We start from the raw sequence: 17,374 nt of genomic DNA on the forward strand, positions 1-17,374 counted from the left end.
AAATATGTGTATATGCAATAGAAAATAAATTTAAAGTAAATTAAGTAAAATTGAACAAAATAAATATAAATGTAATAATATTTGTTTTATAATTCATAATCGTTAAAAGTTTTTTACATTGACAGTATTGCCATTCGATACATAAAGATAGGTTAAATTATCTAGATTATTATAGACTTCTCAATCTACTGATCTGTTATATATGGTTTTCAATGTAGACTTTTACGTCGCAATTCGCAAACTAAAATTCTTGTTTGTGATGTTATCTGTTTTGTAGTTTATTACATCAATGTATAAAATAATAAAACGAATGCTTTTCATTGTTACATAATCATACCTGATTTATATAAACGAAGGTTAGTATACGATACGTAAATTATATCAAGCCTTTCGACGAATTGTTATTCGATAAACTGTGTCAATTAAACTTTTAACTGGGGTAAGTTATGATATTAATAGTATTAGTGATTTTAGGGTTATTATTTGGAAATTGTTTAATTACAAAAAGTATGGATTTTTCATTGGTACGGATTACCAGCTGAGTCTATTGTTTTAAATAAAAACTTAAATTTATGTTTATAAATACAATTCTAGTTATACAATAGTTAGTTTGACAGAAATTTATCAAAGTGTTAGTTTTTATGAAATAAATAATTTATTCTCACTTTCATCTTTTTTGGAGTATGTTTACTAAAATGACATTTCTTAAATTCTTATTTTTACTTTTTTGTATTTTTACTTTTATGTATGATAATTCTTAACATATGTATAAGCAATAATTAGTATAAAAAGGTATATATCATTCTCACTTATAAATTTTTTTATTATTTAATTGTTCTTTCACATTACTTCTTTCACATACTTAATATTTTATATATATTTTTTAGATTCATTTGTTATTTATACAAAAATGTCTCCATATCTAATGAGAAAACGTACTTTACCAACACGAAATTCTCAAGCGTCACAGCTAAAAGAACAAAATTCAAGTCCCAAAGTGAAATCTAGCAAAATTGTTACACGTAGCAGTTCTAATATGAATAAACAAGATTCAAAAAGTAAGAAGAAGAATGTTATTAAACAGAAAAATAAAAATATTTCGAATTCAAGACAAATGTCTTTAAGAGAATCATTTTTAAATCAATCTAAAGTGAGAGTTTTACGTTCTCACAAAAATTCTAAAAATCCCACAAATAATAAATTAGTGAAGAAGTTATCTCCTAACAAAAGAAAGCCACCCATCTATAAATGTGGTTCACCAGAAAGTCCTAAGGAAAATACCAATGAAATATATGAATTTAAATTTGATGTTAATGATTCAACTGAAAGAGTACCAAAAAAACGAAAAAAGAGAGCTGTTATTAAGAAAACAATAGCAAAGCGGAAAAAAGGAAATGTTCCAGTAAAACAAGTTAACAAAGAACAATCAACTAGTAAACCTGAAAAGATCAAGAAAACAAATGTTGTTAAATTTGAAGGTGGTGAGCATATAGAATCTCTGATTAAAAATAGAAATGATGTATTAAAAGAGGAATTAGTGGAAAAGCCTAAAACAGATATAGACGTGGATAAAGAAGTAAAAGATTTAGAAAATATAGTCAGAGAAGAAAATGCTGGTGAAACAGTTACAAAACCTACAATTTTATCGATAGAAGATTTAAGTGATAGAAGGATTTCAATAACTAATATTTCAAAAACATCAGCCTCACATGATTTTAAACCATTTAGACCAACAAATATTTTTGATAACAAATTATCCATACAAAAAAAAGATGCACTTAATTATTCTTTATTTGAAAAATCTTTGTCACCCATTATAAAATTAGTAGAAGGTCCTCAAATATCCTCCAGTCCCTGGAGAGCAGCACCATTAGTTACATTTTCTCAAGTGAAAAATGTATTTCAAAGCACACCCCAAAATGATAAGTATGATATTATTAATAAAAAATTCTTGCAAACATTAAATAATGAATCGAAACAATTTGGAAATGTAACAAAAACAAAAAATAATTTACAAAAGAATAATGAAAATATCAACATAGAACGACACATAAGTAATAGTACCCCTAAAAGAAAAAATCCTGTAAATTCCAGAAAATTTGGCACAGAAATTACAAATATAGATCATTCCTTACAGTTTAAGTCTTCAATAGAACAAATAAATGAACGAATACCAACTGAAACTGAAAACATTCAGCTAAATACTACCAATGTAACTAATATATTTAAATTTGATAATAATGAGAATAAAACAAAAAATGTATTAAGTCCAAAGAATGGTTTTAAAAGAGAAGCAACAATGGTTAAAACTAAAATAAATCAAGGAAATATATTAAATATGCAATTTGATAAAGAGAAAAAAGAATATGATTCTCAACCTGGACCATCAGGTTTACAGGGCTGTTCAATTTCTAACAGAGATAGGGTATTAAAACAATCAAATTTAAATAATTTCTTAAATGTAATGGAAATGCCACAGAGTACTACAATCAAAACACCTCATGGAATTTTCGATGATGCACAATCAACACCAATTATTAATAGGACCCTGAAAAAGGCTAATGTACCTACTATGGAGTTAAAAAATGCATTTGGTTTTAGTGATAATGATTCTAATCAAGAGGAGTCTCCTATTAAGCCTAAAAATGAAAGAAATAAAGGAGAAAAACCCATTCAAACAGATATGGGACGACACAATATAAAACCTATTAGATTATCAATTGGTGAAATAAAAAATAAGTTACTAACTAAAGAATTGAAAGAAGATGTACACAATAAAGAAAATATATTAACTGAAAAGAAAGAAGTGCAAAAGTTAGAGGAAAAGAATAAGAAGTCAATTGAGATTGTTAACTTTTCTGATACATTTGATATTTTATCTGAAACAGGTGAAAGATCAGAAGTTTCTGCACATAGTATTCCACTATTTGCTGATTTGGAACCATCTCATTTTACACAGGTATAATTCTATAGTTATTATTATATGAAATTTTTTAAATTATTAACTTTACGCAAAAATGTATCTGTATATTTATATTTTAGCCTCCACGACATTCATATAAACGAAAACGTGACCTGAGGTTCAATTTTTTGGAAGAAGAAGACGAAGAAGGGGAGGAAAGAATACAGAGCTCTGGGACAAAACGAAAGAAAACTGATAAATTGAAAAAGGACCAAGAAGAAAGATTATTGAAGTGGGTTCAAGATATTAACAAAACATTTAGTGAAATAGACGAACATGAACTTGTGGTTGAATAAACCGTTAACTATTATTACCATAGTATTAGGTAAACGAGAAGGTTTATGTCATTTTAATTAATGGGAATAAATGATGCAAATGACACAAACTTTCTTGGTTATGTGATAGAAAGATGAAATAATAGTTACTAAAACCTTGAACAAATTTCGTTAATAGTCTTATATCTTTTTATCATTATTTTGTTCCTTAACAATATATGAATTTATAAAGGGAGGTATTTGTATGACAGTGGATACTTAATGATTTTATACTTAGTTAAAGGATATCTTTATGTTCTCAGCCTATATTCAAAATTATCTGAAAACATTTACTCACATAATTTAATACAGCTATATACTGGTATTTGTAAAAAATTTTTTAAATAGATTATATACTTTTTACATTATTAAGATAATATAAATGTACAAAATAATATAATACTATAAGTGATATAAGTAAAAAGGCATTAATAAATAATATAACTATTTATATCTTTTACATGCGTGCATATGTTATTTCAGTAATAATAATACATAATCTAAAATAAATAATTTATATTTCGACACTTTTGTTTACTACCAAATCCGTTTTTGAACGGATTTTTTTTGTTAATTGTTAATTCACATTGAAATATGTTTTACTTGCATTAGTAAATATTTTATATAAACCTAAGCATTTAGACATTTCTCTACATCCATTGTATATGCAAATATATTTATAGATATTTATAATATAAATTATGCATATATGTACATAAGCGCTGATGCATGTGTGAAGTATTAAACTCTTGTAAAACGTGAGTACCCACATGCTTATATGCATCCATGCTTTATGTTTCAAAATAAATTAGAGTTTGTACGTTGTACATTGTACATCGTATACAGTTGTGTATTTGTATGCGCGCGCATACATAAATACTTACTATTGGACCTGATTTCCACCAAACGCTGTTACACTGATACAACTTTTAAAGAAAATATTTAAAAGGGCACTACTGAACATTTTTATTCAGTAAGTATTGCATAAAAACTACTGTATATATCTTTACACTATGAACAATTATAACTTCATTAATTAGTTGGTAAAATATTTATATATGTAGGTTACAAACACAGAAAAGTTATTGACTAAAAGTACACTTCTGTGTCAAAGTAATATGCGATAAAAAATATTCATTAAATATTTTACTGAAAATCACTTTCAAATTATGAATTATTGTTTATTCATTAATTGTAACGCTATTACCAAAAAAAGAGAAGACAAAAGTGCTAAGTAAACCAGATTTAATTTTTTAATAGAAATTAAAATTATTTTTTCTGCTAAATATATCCTTTCTTCAAAAATAATTCAAATTAAGAGTAGATAGTGATATGTCTTGTATTCATAAATTTCATAATCACTTTTCACTTCGATGATCTATGTAATAATAACATTTTAAGAACTGACGACATCCGTTTAATTACAATTCATTATCGTTGTTGATTTTATATCTATCCGTTATGAGCTAATGCATATATATGCATATGTATTACAAAAGAAATAACCATTTTTGTCACCTAACCGAATTTCTAGAAACTGTAAGATAGTTCGAACTGTTTTAATATTTTAATTTTTATATTTTTCGGATTAATATATTTATATAATTACAATATATAATTACAATTAATTGAAATAAAAGGAATCAAATTACTATGTTAAGATTCGAGTAATTAATTTCCACATTACGATAGGAGATAGCGAAATATAATCGAGTACCCCGTATTCTTTAGAATAATCCCACGAAATTCAATTACGCGCATAAAATTTGTCATGCTTGATGTCTTCTGTAATTATAATTACGTAAACTGAAATTAAGTTATGAGGTACAGGAAAGTAGAAGGTATATTTTCAATACGATTTAAAAGGAACGGATGGAGTATGTATTCTCTATGTAACTCATCCAACACTGTGACATACGATTCATGGTGATTAGCTACGAAACACTCCGTGTTTCTTACACTAGAGTGCATTTACATACACATATTGAGAGAGTTACAACGGAAAGTAGGTTCGGAACGAAGATAACGCATGGAAGAAACGCATTTACATACATATATCTAATATACTGGAGAAATACTAGCCAGATTACGTAATATGGCAAAACAAGTCAATATATATCAATATATCAAATCAAGTCAATATAGAGATATTACAATTGAAACGCTGCGCAAAATTACCAACAAGTCTCTATTTCTGAATTTTTTAAATGATCCACTCTTTTCTTGGATAATAGAAAAATGTATATTTGTATGTAACTTTGACTTTATTTAAAAAAGTAGGTATGAAAATATAAAAGAGTTTATTAATTTATAGTTTCTTTCTTTTATTTACTAATAAACCTAAACTAAATCTTAACAGTTACTCAATCTATATGTACCTAACAACGACAGTCTGTCGATGATGTAACATAATATCTATATTATAATGGACATATATGGATATTGGTATTTTTATCCATCACATGACCAATTCAAGCGCACAATATTTACAAATAGTAATTTGAGCATAAAGAGTATCTGAAGAAGAAAATTCTCAACAAGGTGGCACAGGAGTCTCCTGCATAGAGGACGTATTTATAGTTGCGCTAGTCACGTATGTTATTCCATATTTCCTTCTTGAATTGTGATATGTATGTGCATTCCATTGTATTGCATGCACTCTCTCATATAAGCTTCTCAAAAGCCAAACTTCACCTCCGCTTTTTATACATTTTTTAATTTTATTAGTGTTTAATTTCATAAAGTATAAGTTCAATAATATATATTTATGTCTCCACTCTAAGAATATAAAATAAATAATCGTAAATTCCTGAGCAAATTAAAAATAAATAATGTTTATAGTATCACTACATTGTTCTATTGTTTAATTTATGGAAGTGATTAGTATACGAGTTCTGAACGGTTCACATATACGCTATAGTAATGCATCGAAAAACACATCATATTACATTGTTACGTGTTAAAACATGTAATAAGTAAAATCGTAGTGTAAATTGTCGGAAAGTTGGGCATTAACAATATTAAAATATTTTTAATTTCCATAAATCATCAATTACGCGCAACTACTGATGACTCACAGTATAATGTTATCTTTATTCCGATCGTGATTATCTCGTTTTGTTCCTCATGCTTATTTTTGATTGAGAAAATTGTCTTAATCGTGTATGTAAATTTAATTAACGTTAAGTCGAATGATAAAAAAGAATTTATTTCGGAAGCGTCCTTAGAACGATAAAACAGATTGAATGTAAGTAAATATACGGTCAAGATCAATAATAGCACAAAAAATACATAAATAATGTATCTTTATTCGTTAAAACATGAAAATTTATTAATATATTTCTTACTTACGTAATACGAGTATATTAGCTATGATTAAAACTATGATTATGATATGGAGAATTTAAATGTGCAGAAACATATAGAATACATACAAAAGTGAAACACAAATCCCTATTTGTACAAAAATTCTATTTCTGTAGCTGTATTCATGAAAATATAAATTTACATACACGTACCCAGTCCATTTACAGATTTCATTTCTGAGATTCTAGACACTTATATTTTTACTAAATGTGAAAGATCAAAGAGGCGAGCCGTTTATGAACATTCTATGTTATTTTTCATATTGTCAAATTATAAAGGTTCATTATTTCGAATCACATAACATCAGATGTGTAAACAGTTAAAGTCGATAAAGTTAAAGTTAAAGTTAAAGTTCGTTTGTCAGGTCTGTATCTACGACAAGTATGCGATTAGCAAAATGTCGCTTGGTTGGAGAGGATATCTCATCAAATTAACATTGCTAAATATATTTCTATGTTTGATACTTGCTGCCCGATGTTCCACCATTGTCAATTGTACCGTATAACATGCAGGAATGTTACTTACTGAATATTGTACTTACACGTTGAGAAACATGCAACTTTTAACTAGGGAGAGATCATATAATGGCTCGATAAGATTTACTTTGAAATATGAAAACTACTTATGATGTGAACAAAACATCGACGATATTTTGATATTATTAAATCGAAAGATACGATATGTGCGAAAAGAAATCTGTATCTAGCTATCAATTCAATAGTAAGTATGGAATTTAATGTGTATAATAAGCCATAAGACAATTATATGTAACTATGTGTAAAGTAGGTCGACATATCTGTACCGCACCAAACACAATATGTATAACTTCGGTTTAGCAAATAATTTAGCTACGTCGTTTTACCTCCTCGTTACCTGCTATCCAAGTCATTCTTTTATGAATTATAAACTTTCACGCTATTTCGATTAAATTTCTACTTTAATTGCAGATAATCGAGAAGAAAATTATCGCTCGTAAAAATTGTAATTTATAAATAGAGGTGATTTATTTTATCATCTTATGTATGTTACAAAATCAAAGAAATAATTGGACAATTCCGATGATATATAAAAAACTTATTTTTGATGTGTCAGGGGCTTATGTTAAAAATATATACGTCATGTTCCGGATATTTCTTGAGATCAAGCGTCGTTGGTAATAAACAGCGAAATTACGTTGCATTAAAAAGATATAAAACTGCTATCATTTCAGTCGTAGCATAGAAAACAGCATGTACTTACATGCATATACATATATATATACATACACACATACATACACTCTTGCAATCATACTATACATATATATACATCTCACCTAAAAGTAGTAGAGACATTATTAAACTTGTAATTAACTACGAACAATTTTATGTAAAAAAACAACTTCATACTTTCTATTTACGACTTATAAGCCCATTTCACCTCACTCGATCGAGTGCTGACTAAAAATTAAAGGTTCTTGTTTAGCGAAGTTACAGAATCAGAGATATACAGGGAACATATTGAATAACGTGAGTATTGAACTTCGAGCCACAAACAACGAAATCGCGAGGAATCGACTTGAAAAGACTTCCAATTTATTAGAAAGTACGATACTTTTTACATTTTTCCTACAATATAGTCACCTACTTAAAACTTGAATTGTTAATTATAACAAATTTTATTTGTACAATCTAATATGAATCACTCAGAAGTTAAATCGATCAACTCTATTTTCGATATATTACTTCATTTTAGTACTTACTATTAATGCTTACATTTTCAGGAACAAAATGATTTATCTTGATAGTCAGTTGATTTAGCTTCTCTGTGACTCTTAAGTACATTCTTGAAACATACAACATGGTTGAAATACCCAATTTTTCTGAAATACTATGATGATAAAGTATACTTGCCGTGTACATTTATCGTTCACTCTAGACAATAAACATTAAATAAAGAGTGTAGGGGTGCAGTGTATGGAAGTGAAGAGTCGCCATAGTCTCTCAGGGAGCAGTGTTTGAAGGATAAGCGAAAATGGCGGGGGGTTCAGTGGGAACAAATACATTTGCCCCACCTTTTGGAACAAACTCCCTACTCCTCCTGAAACGTTAGCACACGTCGCGCTTCGCTATCGCTAGGAATCACGGACAAATCAAACATGGCGATTCAGTCGCTATTTGCAGTGATGGTGTACGATTCATAAAACGGGAGTAGAAGGTATCGGTGGGTCTGATAGTGCTTTTAAACGGTAATGAGTGCTAGTACCACTGCAAATCACCGAATTCTGGTTAATATTACAAATATGGAGAATCATGATGTCAAAACTGTAATGGAGAAAGTGTCGGGCGGCATTGATAAAGTACATGACGTGAAGGGCGTACAAGCAGAGCCGACGCCTGCGGCGTCATCGTTGCCTGTTACGGAACAAGTGTCGCTCTCTACTGGCGAAAATGCCAACAGAAATGACTATATCAATAAGAAAACCGTAAGATACTTTCTTTCGAACATTTTAAAACATGCACCATATGAAAATTTAAATATTTCGAATAAATTATTAATTTTAGTTTTTCAGATTTATTTTTATAATGAAATTCAATTAAGGCTGATCGTATTAAATAATCTTAATATTCTTAATATAGTACACTTGCATGTATATAGTATAATGTAGCATAATATATAATAAGATAATTAAAAAATTGAATATTAGAGAGTAATGTAATTATTTTTATGTTTTAGTATCACAAGTTATTAGTAAAAAATTCTGGAAAATTTGAAAGTGGTAGTGGTAGTGGGGATCAGGAGGGAGGTCAATATGAAGATGGAATTGATATTGCAACGAAAAAAAGAAAGACTCGTAGAGGTAAACCTAAGCATAGAAAATTAAAACCATATTCTAAACAACAGTTGTCATATCAACAACAGCTGCGATACAGATCTAGAGGTCGATTGGCAAAAACTGGTAGACAACCTCCAGCACCATATAATACCACACAGTTTCTTATGGATGATCACAGTGATCTTCCAGATCTTGACCAAAAGCTTTCAGAAGCTGCATCTTCAGAACTACCTGCTACATTTCAAAAACCATCAGCCCCTACTCGTACGCGAGATTCTAGTTTCAGTGTTGACTCTGATGAAGATTATTTTTATTCGTCTCCAGAAGACGAAGAAGAATTTTTAACAAAGGAATTCTCAACTGCGTATGAAGACCTTCATGCTGAAAGATTAAGCACATTAAGTAAATCAGAACTGATACAGGAATATCTTCAATTAGAAGCAAAAGTAGATTTATTGACAAAACGGTTACGTGGTAAAAATTTCCATCAAACAGAACAACGAGACTTGGAAAGCAACAGTAGTAGTACAGATTCAGAATCAGCAAAAAAGTTAAAAATCTGTCAGCAACGGATCGATGATTTAATGCAACAGAATGAACAGTTAAAACGGGAAAATGAATCATTGAGAGCTAAGAGGCATAGCAGTCCAGTTTCGAGTGTTGATAGCGAAAGCGACAGTGATAGTACAAGTAATGGGAATAGGAGCAGATGTAGTTGTCTCCTTCCAAATTCTAGCTCTTCTTCGGAACTTATGGGATATGTTTCTAGAAGTAAAAGTAGTCAAAGAAAAGATAGTTCTGTGTCTAGTACTGATAGTAAAAGTGATACTTGTGATAGTAGCTCAAGTGACAATTCTAAGGCATCTATGACTCCAGTTAATCTGTCAAATGGTCATGTAAACGTTCAAAAAATTGATGGTCTCCCTACATAAATTATAAAGAGCTGTTTTTACGTACGAAAGTCTATTCAATGTTTTAAGAGTTAACGTACAAGTCATATTAAACATGTCATTGGATCTGCATATTTCCTTTGATCCTACCAATTTAGGAAACAAGACTGGTTTAAATGCAATACAATTGCACTTATGCAGTAAAAAATCCTCTTCCTGATACTAGATATGTAACCTTAGATTATCCTTGAATGTGTCCTTACAACTTACTTCCCATGTTTCTTTTAAGACTGTTTTGTGTAAACTTGAATATGTGTAATGAAGTAGGAAATACATACCTAATCTTACGGAAGAGTAAAATTTATATCTGTGCAGACTAGATTGTTATGTGCTTGATAAAATTTGCAGAAGAGTTGTATATTTGTGATGTATTCTCTACAGTGGTATTTTATCTTCATTTAGTACTAATTACGATGCACTTGAATTATCTACTAACCCTATCATTTAATAATTTTCAATGAACTGCCATTTGCTGGTACAAATTATAAATTTGGGGTTCACAGATCATTAACTAATAAATTATAGAACTAGATTTAATCAAAGACGTAAATTAATGTTACAAATAATGTGATATTGTACAATTGCATAAATTTAAGGTATCAAGGTAGATATTAGTTTATGGTCTGAATATATTTAAAATATATATTAAAAATATATATTAAAAATATTTTGCACTTCAAGTTTTTAATAAATTTGAAAATTTCTTTTTTTTTATTATAATTATTCTCCTGAAACTTAACTCAAAGAAATGAAATGAATGAGCTTCATCTAAAATGATTTTCAATAATATGAATTCAGTGATTATGGGATAGTTTTATTATGGTAGAATATAATTCATCATAAAAGTTGAATAAATACATTGTTATTATCGTAAGATATATTGTAAAATGTATTGTAATAATTGATTTCTTTTATTTGTTGTTGATTTGTTTTATTTGTTGTTGTCACTGGTATATGAAATATTATATAAAAAAATATCTTTGAAGAGTGAATTTAAATAATAGAAAATTTTTAACATTTGATTGACAATTTTTTGTAATTGAATATAGCATACATACTTTCACATCTTTTTTATGAATATGTTTTCAATTAAGCTATATACATATATGTATATGTATGTATGTATAATTTGCCTATTTAATAATGGAAGAAGTAACCTACTGAAAGGATTTTTAAACACGACCTTGTGTTTATTGTGAACCAGGCTTAATACACTGTGAAACGTTGCTAACTTCGTGGCGCGTGAAATTGAAAAGCACGCAAGGCCAGTGTTTGGTTTGGTCATATCTTATGGTTGAAGTATTAACAAGTTTCTAAAAGTTGCTGTTGGACAAAATATTATGAAAGCGATGTCTCATCATTATGTGGTAACGGCACACAAGCCTACAGCTGTCACTGCATGTGTGACAGGTAAGTAGGAATAGATGTGCAACAAAATTTTCTGCTTACGTAGATAAACAATTATTTTCTTTTTACGTATGAAGGTAATTTTACTTCGCCTACGGATTTGAATCTCATCTTAGCAAAAAATGTCCGATTAGAAATATATCTTGTTACTCCAGAGGGGTTAAGACCACTGAAAGAAGTTGGAATTTATGGGAAAATTGCAGTCGTTAAGTTTTTTAGGCCGCCGGTAAGGTTATACTAGTATCTTTGTTTTATAACTTTCATAAAATATCCTATTTGTTATTTGTGTTTTCTATGCTAATATTTAATACAATCAATTCATTGTATTTCACGTATTTTACCGAATACGTATTTGTAATAGTTTTATTGAGAGTAATATAACCTTGTACGTGTACAAAGAATTAATTATCTTTGATTCATGCATGGGTTCATTGATGCATAAAAGTACATATATGTATTGATACATTAGCATGAATTTTAAGTCACAATAAAATGATTTAATATATAATTAATGAATTATAATATATTTCTGCAGCATGAGAAAAAAGATCTATTGTTTCTTTTAACTACACGTTACAATGCTATGATTTTGGAATGTATTGGAGAAGGAGAAAATATAGAAATTATAACAAAAGCACATGGAAATGTAGCAGATCGTATTGGAAAGGCTTCTGAAACAGGAATCAAAGCTGTGATTGATCCTAAAGCACGTGTAATTGGTTTAAGATTGTATGATGGTCTTTTTAAAATTATACCTCTTGACAAAGACAATCCAGAATTAAAAGCATCATCAATACGTATGGAAGAACATCAAGTACAAGATGTGAATTTTCTTCATGGATGTGCTAATCCCACTTTAATTCTAATTCACCAAGATATTAATGGAAGACATGTCAAAACACATGAAATTTCTTTAAGAGATAAAGAATTTGTTAAAGTACCTTGGAGACAAGACAATGTAGAACGTGAAGCTATGATAGTCATTCCTGTACCTTCACCTATTTGTGGTGCAATAATAATAGGCCAAGAAAGTATATTGTACCATGATGGGAACACGTATGTTGCAGTTGTACCTCCAATTATAAAACAGAGTACTATCACATGCTATGCTAAAGTTGATAATCAAGGACTTCGATATTTGTTAGGAGATATGGCTGGACATTTGTTTATGTTATTTGTGGAACAAGAAAAGAAACCAGATGGTACACAAGTAGTGAAAGATCTTAAGGTTGAACTTCTAGGAGAAATTAGCATACCTGAATGTATTACATATTTAGATAATGGAGTAATATTTGTTGGTAGTAGATTGGGTGATTCACAATTAGTTAAATTAATTACAAAAGCAGATGAAAATGGTTCGTATTGTGTTCCAATGGAAACTTTTACTAATTTGGCACCCATAGTTGACATGGCAGTAGTTGATCTTGAAAGACAGGGACAAGGGCAAATGGTTACATGTTCTGGAGCTTTTAAGGAAGGTTCTCTTAGAATTATTAGAAATGGAATAGGTATTGAAGAACATGCAAGCATAGATTTACCAGGTATTAAAGGTATGTGGGCATTAAAAGTTGGTGGTGGTAACTTTGACAACACCTTGGTCTTATCTTTTGTTGGACAAACCAGAATTTTAACTTTAAATGGAGAAGAAGTTGAAGAAACAGATATTCCAGGCTTTGTTGCCGATGAACAAACCTTTCATACTGGTAATGTTACAAATGATTTATTTATTCAAATAACACCAACATCTGCCAGATTAATTTCACATGAAACTAAAACAGTTGTTTCTGAATGGGAACCAGAGAATAAAAGAACTATTAGTGTAGTTGCTTGCAATGGCACACAGGTACTTTGTGCTACTGGAAATGATTTATTTTATATGGAAATTTCATGTGGACAAATTGTACCAAAAGGATTTGCTACTTTACAATATGAAGTTGCTTGTTTAGATATATCTCCATTGGATGGTCATACAGAAGCAAAAATTGCAGCAGTAGGTTTATGGACACATATTTCTGTTCGTATCTTAACTTTACCTGCCTTGGAAGAAATTAACAAAGAATTACTCGGTGGTGAAATTATACCTAGATCTATTTTAATGACATGTTTCGAAGGTAATACATATTTGCTTTGTGCTCTTGGAGATGGCAGCATGTATTACTTTACTTTACATAAACAAAATGGTATACTTTCTGACAAAAAGAAAGTTACCTTAGGTACGCAACCGACGGTCTTAAGAACTTTTAGATCATTATTCACCACTAATGTTTTCGCATGTTCCGATAGGCCTACTGTAATTTATTCATCAAATCACAAACTAGTATTCAGCAACGTTAACCTAAAGGAAGTAAATCATATGTGTTCTCTAAATGCAGAATCATATCCGGATAGTTTAGCATTAGCAACCGATAGTACAGTGACAATCGGAACAATCGATGAAATTCAAAAATTACATATTCGGACTGTACCTCTCGGGGAATCACCGAGACGAATTGCTTATCAGGAAAGTTCTCAAACATTTGGAGTAATAACGATGCGTGTTGATATCCAGGATAGTAGCGGTGTTAGTATTGTAAGACATTCTGCATCTACACAAGCAGCTTCAACATCTAGCAGCAGTCACATTGCATCTTACAATAAACCTACAGGACATACAGCTAGTGACATTTGCCAAGAAATTGAAGTACATAATCTACTCATTATTGATCAACATACTTTCGAAGTTTTACATGCACATATGTTAATGCCTACTGAATATGCACTATCATTAATATCAACGAAATTAGGTGAAGATCCTACTTCCTATTATATAGTTGGAACTGCACTTGTTCATCCAGATGAAACTGAACCGAAGATGGGTAGAATACTTTTATATCACTGGAGTGATGGAAAACTTACGCAAGTAGCAGAAAAAGAGATCAAAGGATCATGTTATTCTTTAACTGAATTCAATGGAAAACTTCTTGCTAGTATCAATAGCACTGTTCGTTTATTTGAATGGACAGCAGAGAAGGAACTCAGATTAGAATGCAGCCACTTTAATAATATCATTGCCCTTTACTTGAAAACAAAAGGAGATTTCATTTTAGTTGGAGATCTTATGAGATCTCTCACTTTGTTGCAATATAAAACAATGGAAGGTTGCTTTGAAGAAATAGCAAGAGATTATAATCCAAATTGGATGACTGCTATTGAAATTTTAGATGATGATACTTTCTTAGGTGCTGAAAATTGCTTTAATCTATTTGTTTGTCAGAAAGATAGGTGAGACATTAATTTTTAAAATTAATTTAAATAAAAAGACAAATTTGTATCGAATGTAAATGTTTATATTTATTAATATTATGTGATAATAAGTTAAAATCTATTTTAGTGCGGCTACTTCAGAAGATGAAAGACAACAAATGCAGGAAGTTGGACAATTTCATTTAGGTGATATGGTTAACGTCTTCCGACATGGATCTTTAGTGATGCAAAATTTAGGTGAATCAAGTACACCTACACAAGGTTGTGTATTGTTTGGAACTGTTAGTGGAGCGATTGGTTTAGTCACACAAATTCCATTCACGTTTTATGAATTCTTAAGAAATCTTGAAGAAAGACTAACAGGTGTAATAAAAAGCGTCGGTAAAATAGAACACAATTTTTGGAGAAGTTTTAACACCGAATTAAAAATCGAGCAGTGTGAAGGTTTTATAGATGGAGATTTAATTGAAAGTTTTCTTGATTTGAGTCCTAATAAAATGGCAGACGTTGCGAGTGGTCTAATGGTAAATAAAATTGTTTCTTGAATTATATATATAATTTATTGTACTTTTAACTCATTTTCTCCTTTATAGATCGATGATCCTAGTGGCATGAAAAAAGAAGCAACAGTGGATGATCTTGTAAAAATAGTAGAAGATCTCACAAGAATACATTAGATGTAGTTCTTTGGCTGATTTGTATAGTTTATTATATTTTGAAAAGCTCACAGATAGATTGATAAGAAAAATCTTAAATGTTTGGGTAACAAATTAAAAAATTTATATACAATTATCTATTTATCATTAATAGTACAAGAAAGTAGGAAAATACATTTTTCTTCTTTTCCATTCTTGTGAAGATGCTTTGTTATGTACATCTGTACTCTTGTACTTTAATTTTTTAATAACAGTTTACTTCAAATATTTATATATGCATATGTGAAAACTGGTCAGAAAGTTTTTGAACTTATTTTAAGGATTTGTTATTCATACAAATTGACAAAACCGCGCTTCAATTACTGTTTCGTCAGTATGTACACCTATTTCGATATTTTAATAATTGTGATATCGAAGATAACGTATTTCTTACAATAATTAATAACATTTATTTAAATAGTACTTATTTTAAATGAATTTAAAAACTTTTTGATCGACTGCGACAATTATCTTTTGTTTTTAAATGTCTTAAAATGTTAAAGACTATTTAAGTTAATAATCAGTTACATTGACGTCAAGTTATAAAAATGTCATACGCTCAATTAATGAATTTCACTTTTGATAATACTTCCACTTTTGAGCGTAATAAATTGTAAAACTTGACAAAGACTTGCTAATGATTTATATTACAATTATATCGGTGTTAATTGCTGAAAAGTTATGTAGAATCCTTATATCTTTGTAACATTGAGTGTAAATAATAAAAAAATATTCACTTTCTGATAAAATTTTTTCATAATATATATATTAAATTTACTTGCTTGCATTTATTGCAGATTTTAAAGTAATTGGATCAAACAACCAGTTTCTTAATTCTTCGATACCTTGACCTGTCATTCCACTAGTTTCAAATATAGATAATTCTTGCGTAGCTTCCTTTTGTAGACGTGAATAATGAAGTATAAGTAAGGCTTCGTTGCGCATTTGACGATAAGAAAGGTCCATTTTGTTCAATGTTAATGCGATTTTTATATTTCGCAGTCTAGGATCGAGTAATAATGAGTAAAGTAATACTCCCGCCGCGCTTATTTGGCAAAGATTGCTTGTATCTATTACATAAATAAGCTTCTGTGTCTAAAAAGCAGGATAATAACTTAGAAAATTATCGAAGATTTATTTAAAATTTTCAACCTATATATTTTTATTGTTCATAATCCTTTCGAAAAAACGATTTACCTTTTCAAAGTAATGTTTCCATATTGGTGCCATACTACCACCTATTTCTTTAATAATCATGTCAAATTCTCCGGTACTATTTTTTATTGTAAAAAGATTTATGCCATTCGTAGAAACAGTATGTGTCGCATTATCTATTTCATCTCCTTGTAACCGTTTCATTAAAAATGTTTTACCCGATTTAACAGGACCAAGACAAAGACACATCTTTTACACTATTATACTTATTGAAGGAACATTGAACTTGTGCATTTGTAAATTGATCATGAAACATGAAATTCATATGTACAGAAATGTATTGATTTAACAAACGTGTTTCTATAGAGAATAGATTATTTGTTATATTAGTATCAATTGATTATTCCATTATAAAAATTTGGAATAACATTTGTGAAATGAAAATTAATATTAATAAATATGTTATA

The 17,374-nt window shown here is 29.3% G+C and overlaps 4 protein-coding genes and 1 long non-coding RNA gene across 6 annotated transcripts; 3 read left to right on the forward strand and 2 right to left on the reverse strand.

Moving 5' to 3' along the window:
- Positions 1-149: 149 nt before the first annotated feature.
- On the forward strand, positions 150-3,470 carry LOC100741580 (SWI5-dependent HO expression protein 3). Its single transcript, XM_003489124.4, has 3 exons — positions 150-439; positions 888-2,959; positions 3,043-3,470. The coding sequence occupies exons 2-3, from the start codon at positions 911-913 to the stop codon at positions 3,256-3,258; spliced, it is 2,265 nt and encodes a 754-aa protein (XP_003489172.1). The 5' UTR covers positions 150-439; positions 888-910; the 3' UTR covers positions 3,259-3,470.
- Positions 3,471-6,565: 3,095 nt separating this feature from the next.
- Positions 6,566-8,470, reverse strand: LOC117151615. Of its 2 annotated transcripts, none has more exons than XR_004461652.1 (2): positions 8,397-8,470; positions 6,566-8,249 (listed from the first exon to the last, which is right to left on the reverse strand). It is a non-coding gene; the product is annotated as an uncharacterized LOC117151615 (long non-coding RNA). The 2 variants fall into 2 exon arrangements; XR_004461651.1 differs by having other exon boundaries at positions 8,384-8,466.
- On the forward strand, positions 8,247-10,765 carry LOC100741698 (protein HEXIM1). Its single transcript, XM_003489125.4, has 2 exons — positions 8,247-9,106; positions 9,358-10,765. The coding sequence occupies exons 1-2, from the start codon at positions 8,873-8,875 to the stop codon at positions 10,387-10,389; spliced, it is 1,266 nt and encodes a 421-aa protein (XP_003489173.1). The 5' UTR covers positions 8,247-8,872; the 3' UTR covers positions 10,390-10,765.
- Positions 10,766-11,611: 846 nt separating this feature from the next.
- LOC100741904 (DNA damage-binding protein 1) lies at positions 11,612-16,496 on the forward strand. Its single transcript, XM_003489126.4, has 5 exons — positions 11,612-11,817; positions 11,892-12,040; positions 12,350-15,075; positions 15,185-15,581; positions 15,651-16,496. Exons 1-5 carry the CDS (start codon positions 11,748-11,750, stop codon positions 15,732-15,734), a joined length of 3,426 nt encoding a protein of 1,141 aa, XP_003489174.1. The 5' UTR covers positions 11,612-11,747; the 3' UTR covers positions 15,735-16,496.
- LOC105680719 (ADP-ribosylation factor-like protein 16) lies at positions 15,968-17,342 on the reverse strand. Its single transcript, XM_012385166.3, has 2 exons — positions 16,950-17,342; positions 15,968-16,847 (listed from the first exon to the last, which is right to left on the reverse strand). Exons 1-2 carry the CDS (start codon positions 17,154-17,156, stop codon positions 16,527-16,529), a joined length of 528 nt encoding a protein of 175 aa, XP_012240589.1. The 5' UTR covers positions 17,157-17,342; the 3' UTR covers positions 15,968-16,526.
- Between the last annotated feature and the right edge of the window lie 32 nt (positions 17,343-17,374).

This window comes from Bombus impatiens, unplaced genomic scaffold, assembly GCF_000188095.3.
Source record: "Bombus impatiens unplaced genomic scaffold, BIMP_2.2 scf_0318, whole genome shotgun sequence".
NCBI classification, from domain to species: domain Eukaryota; kingdom Metazoa; phylum Arthropoda; class Insecta; order Hymenoptera; family Apidae; genus Bombus; species Bombus impatiens.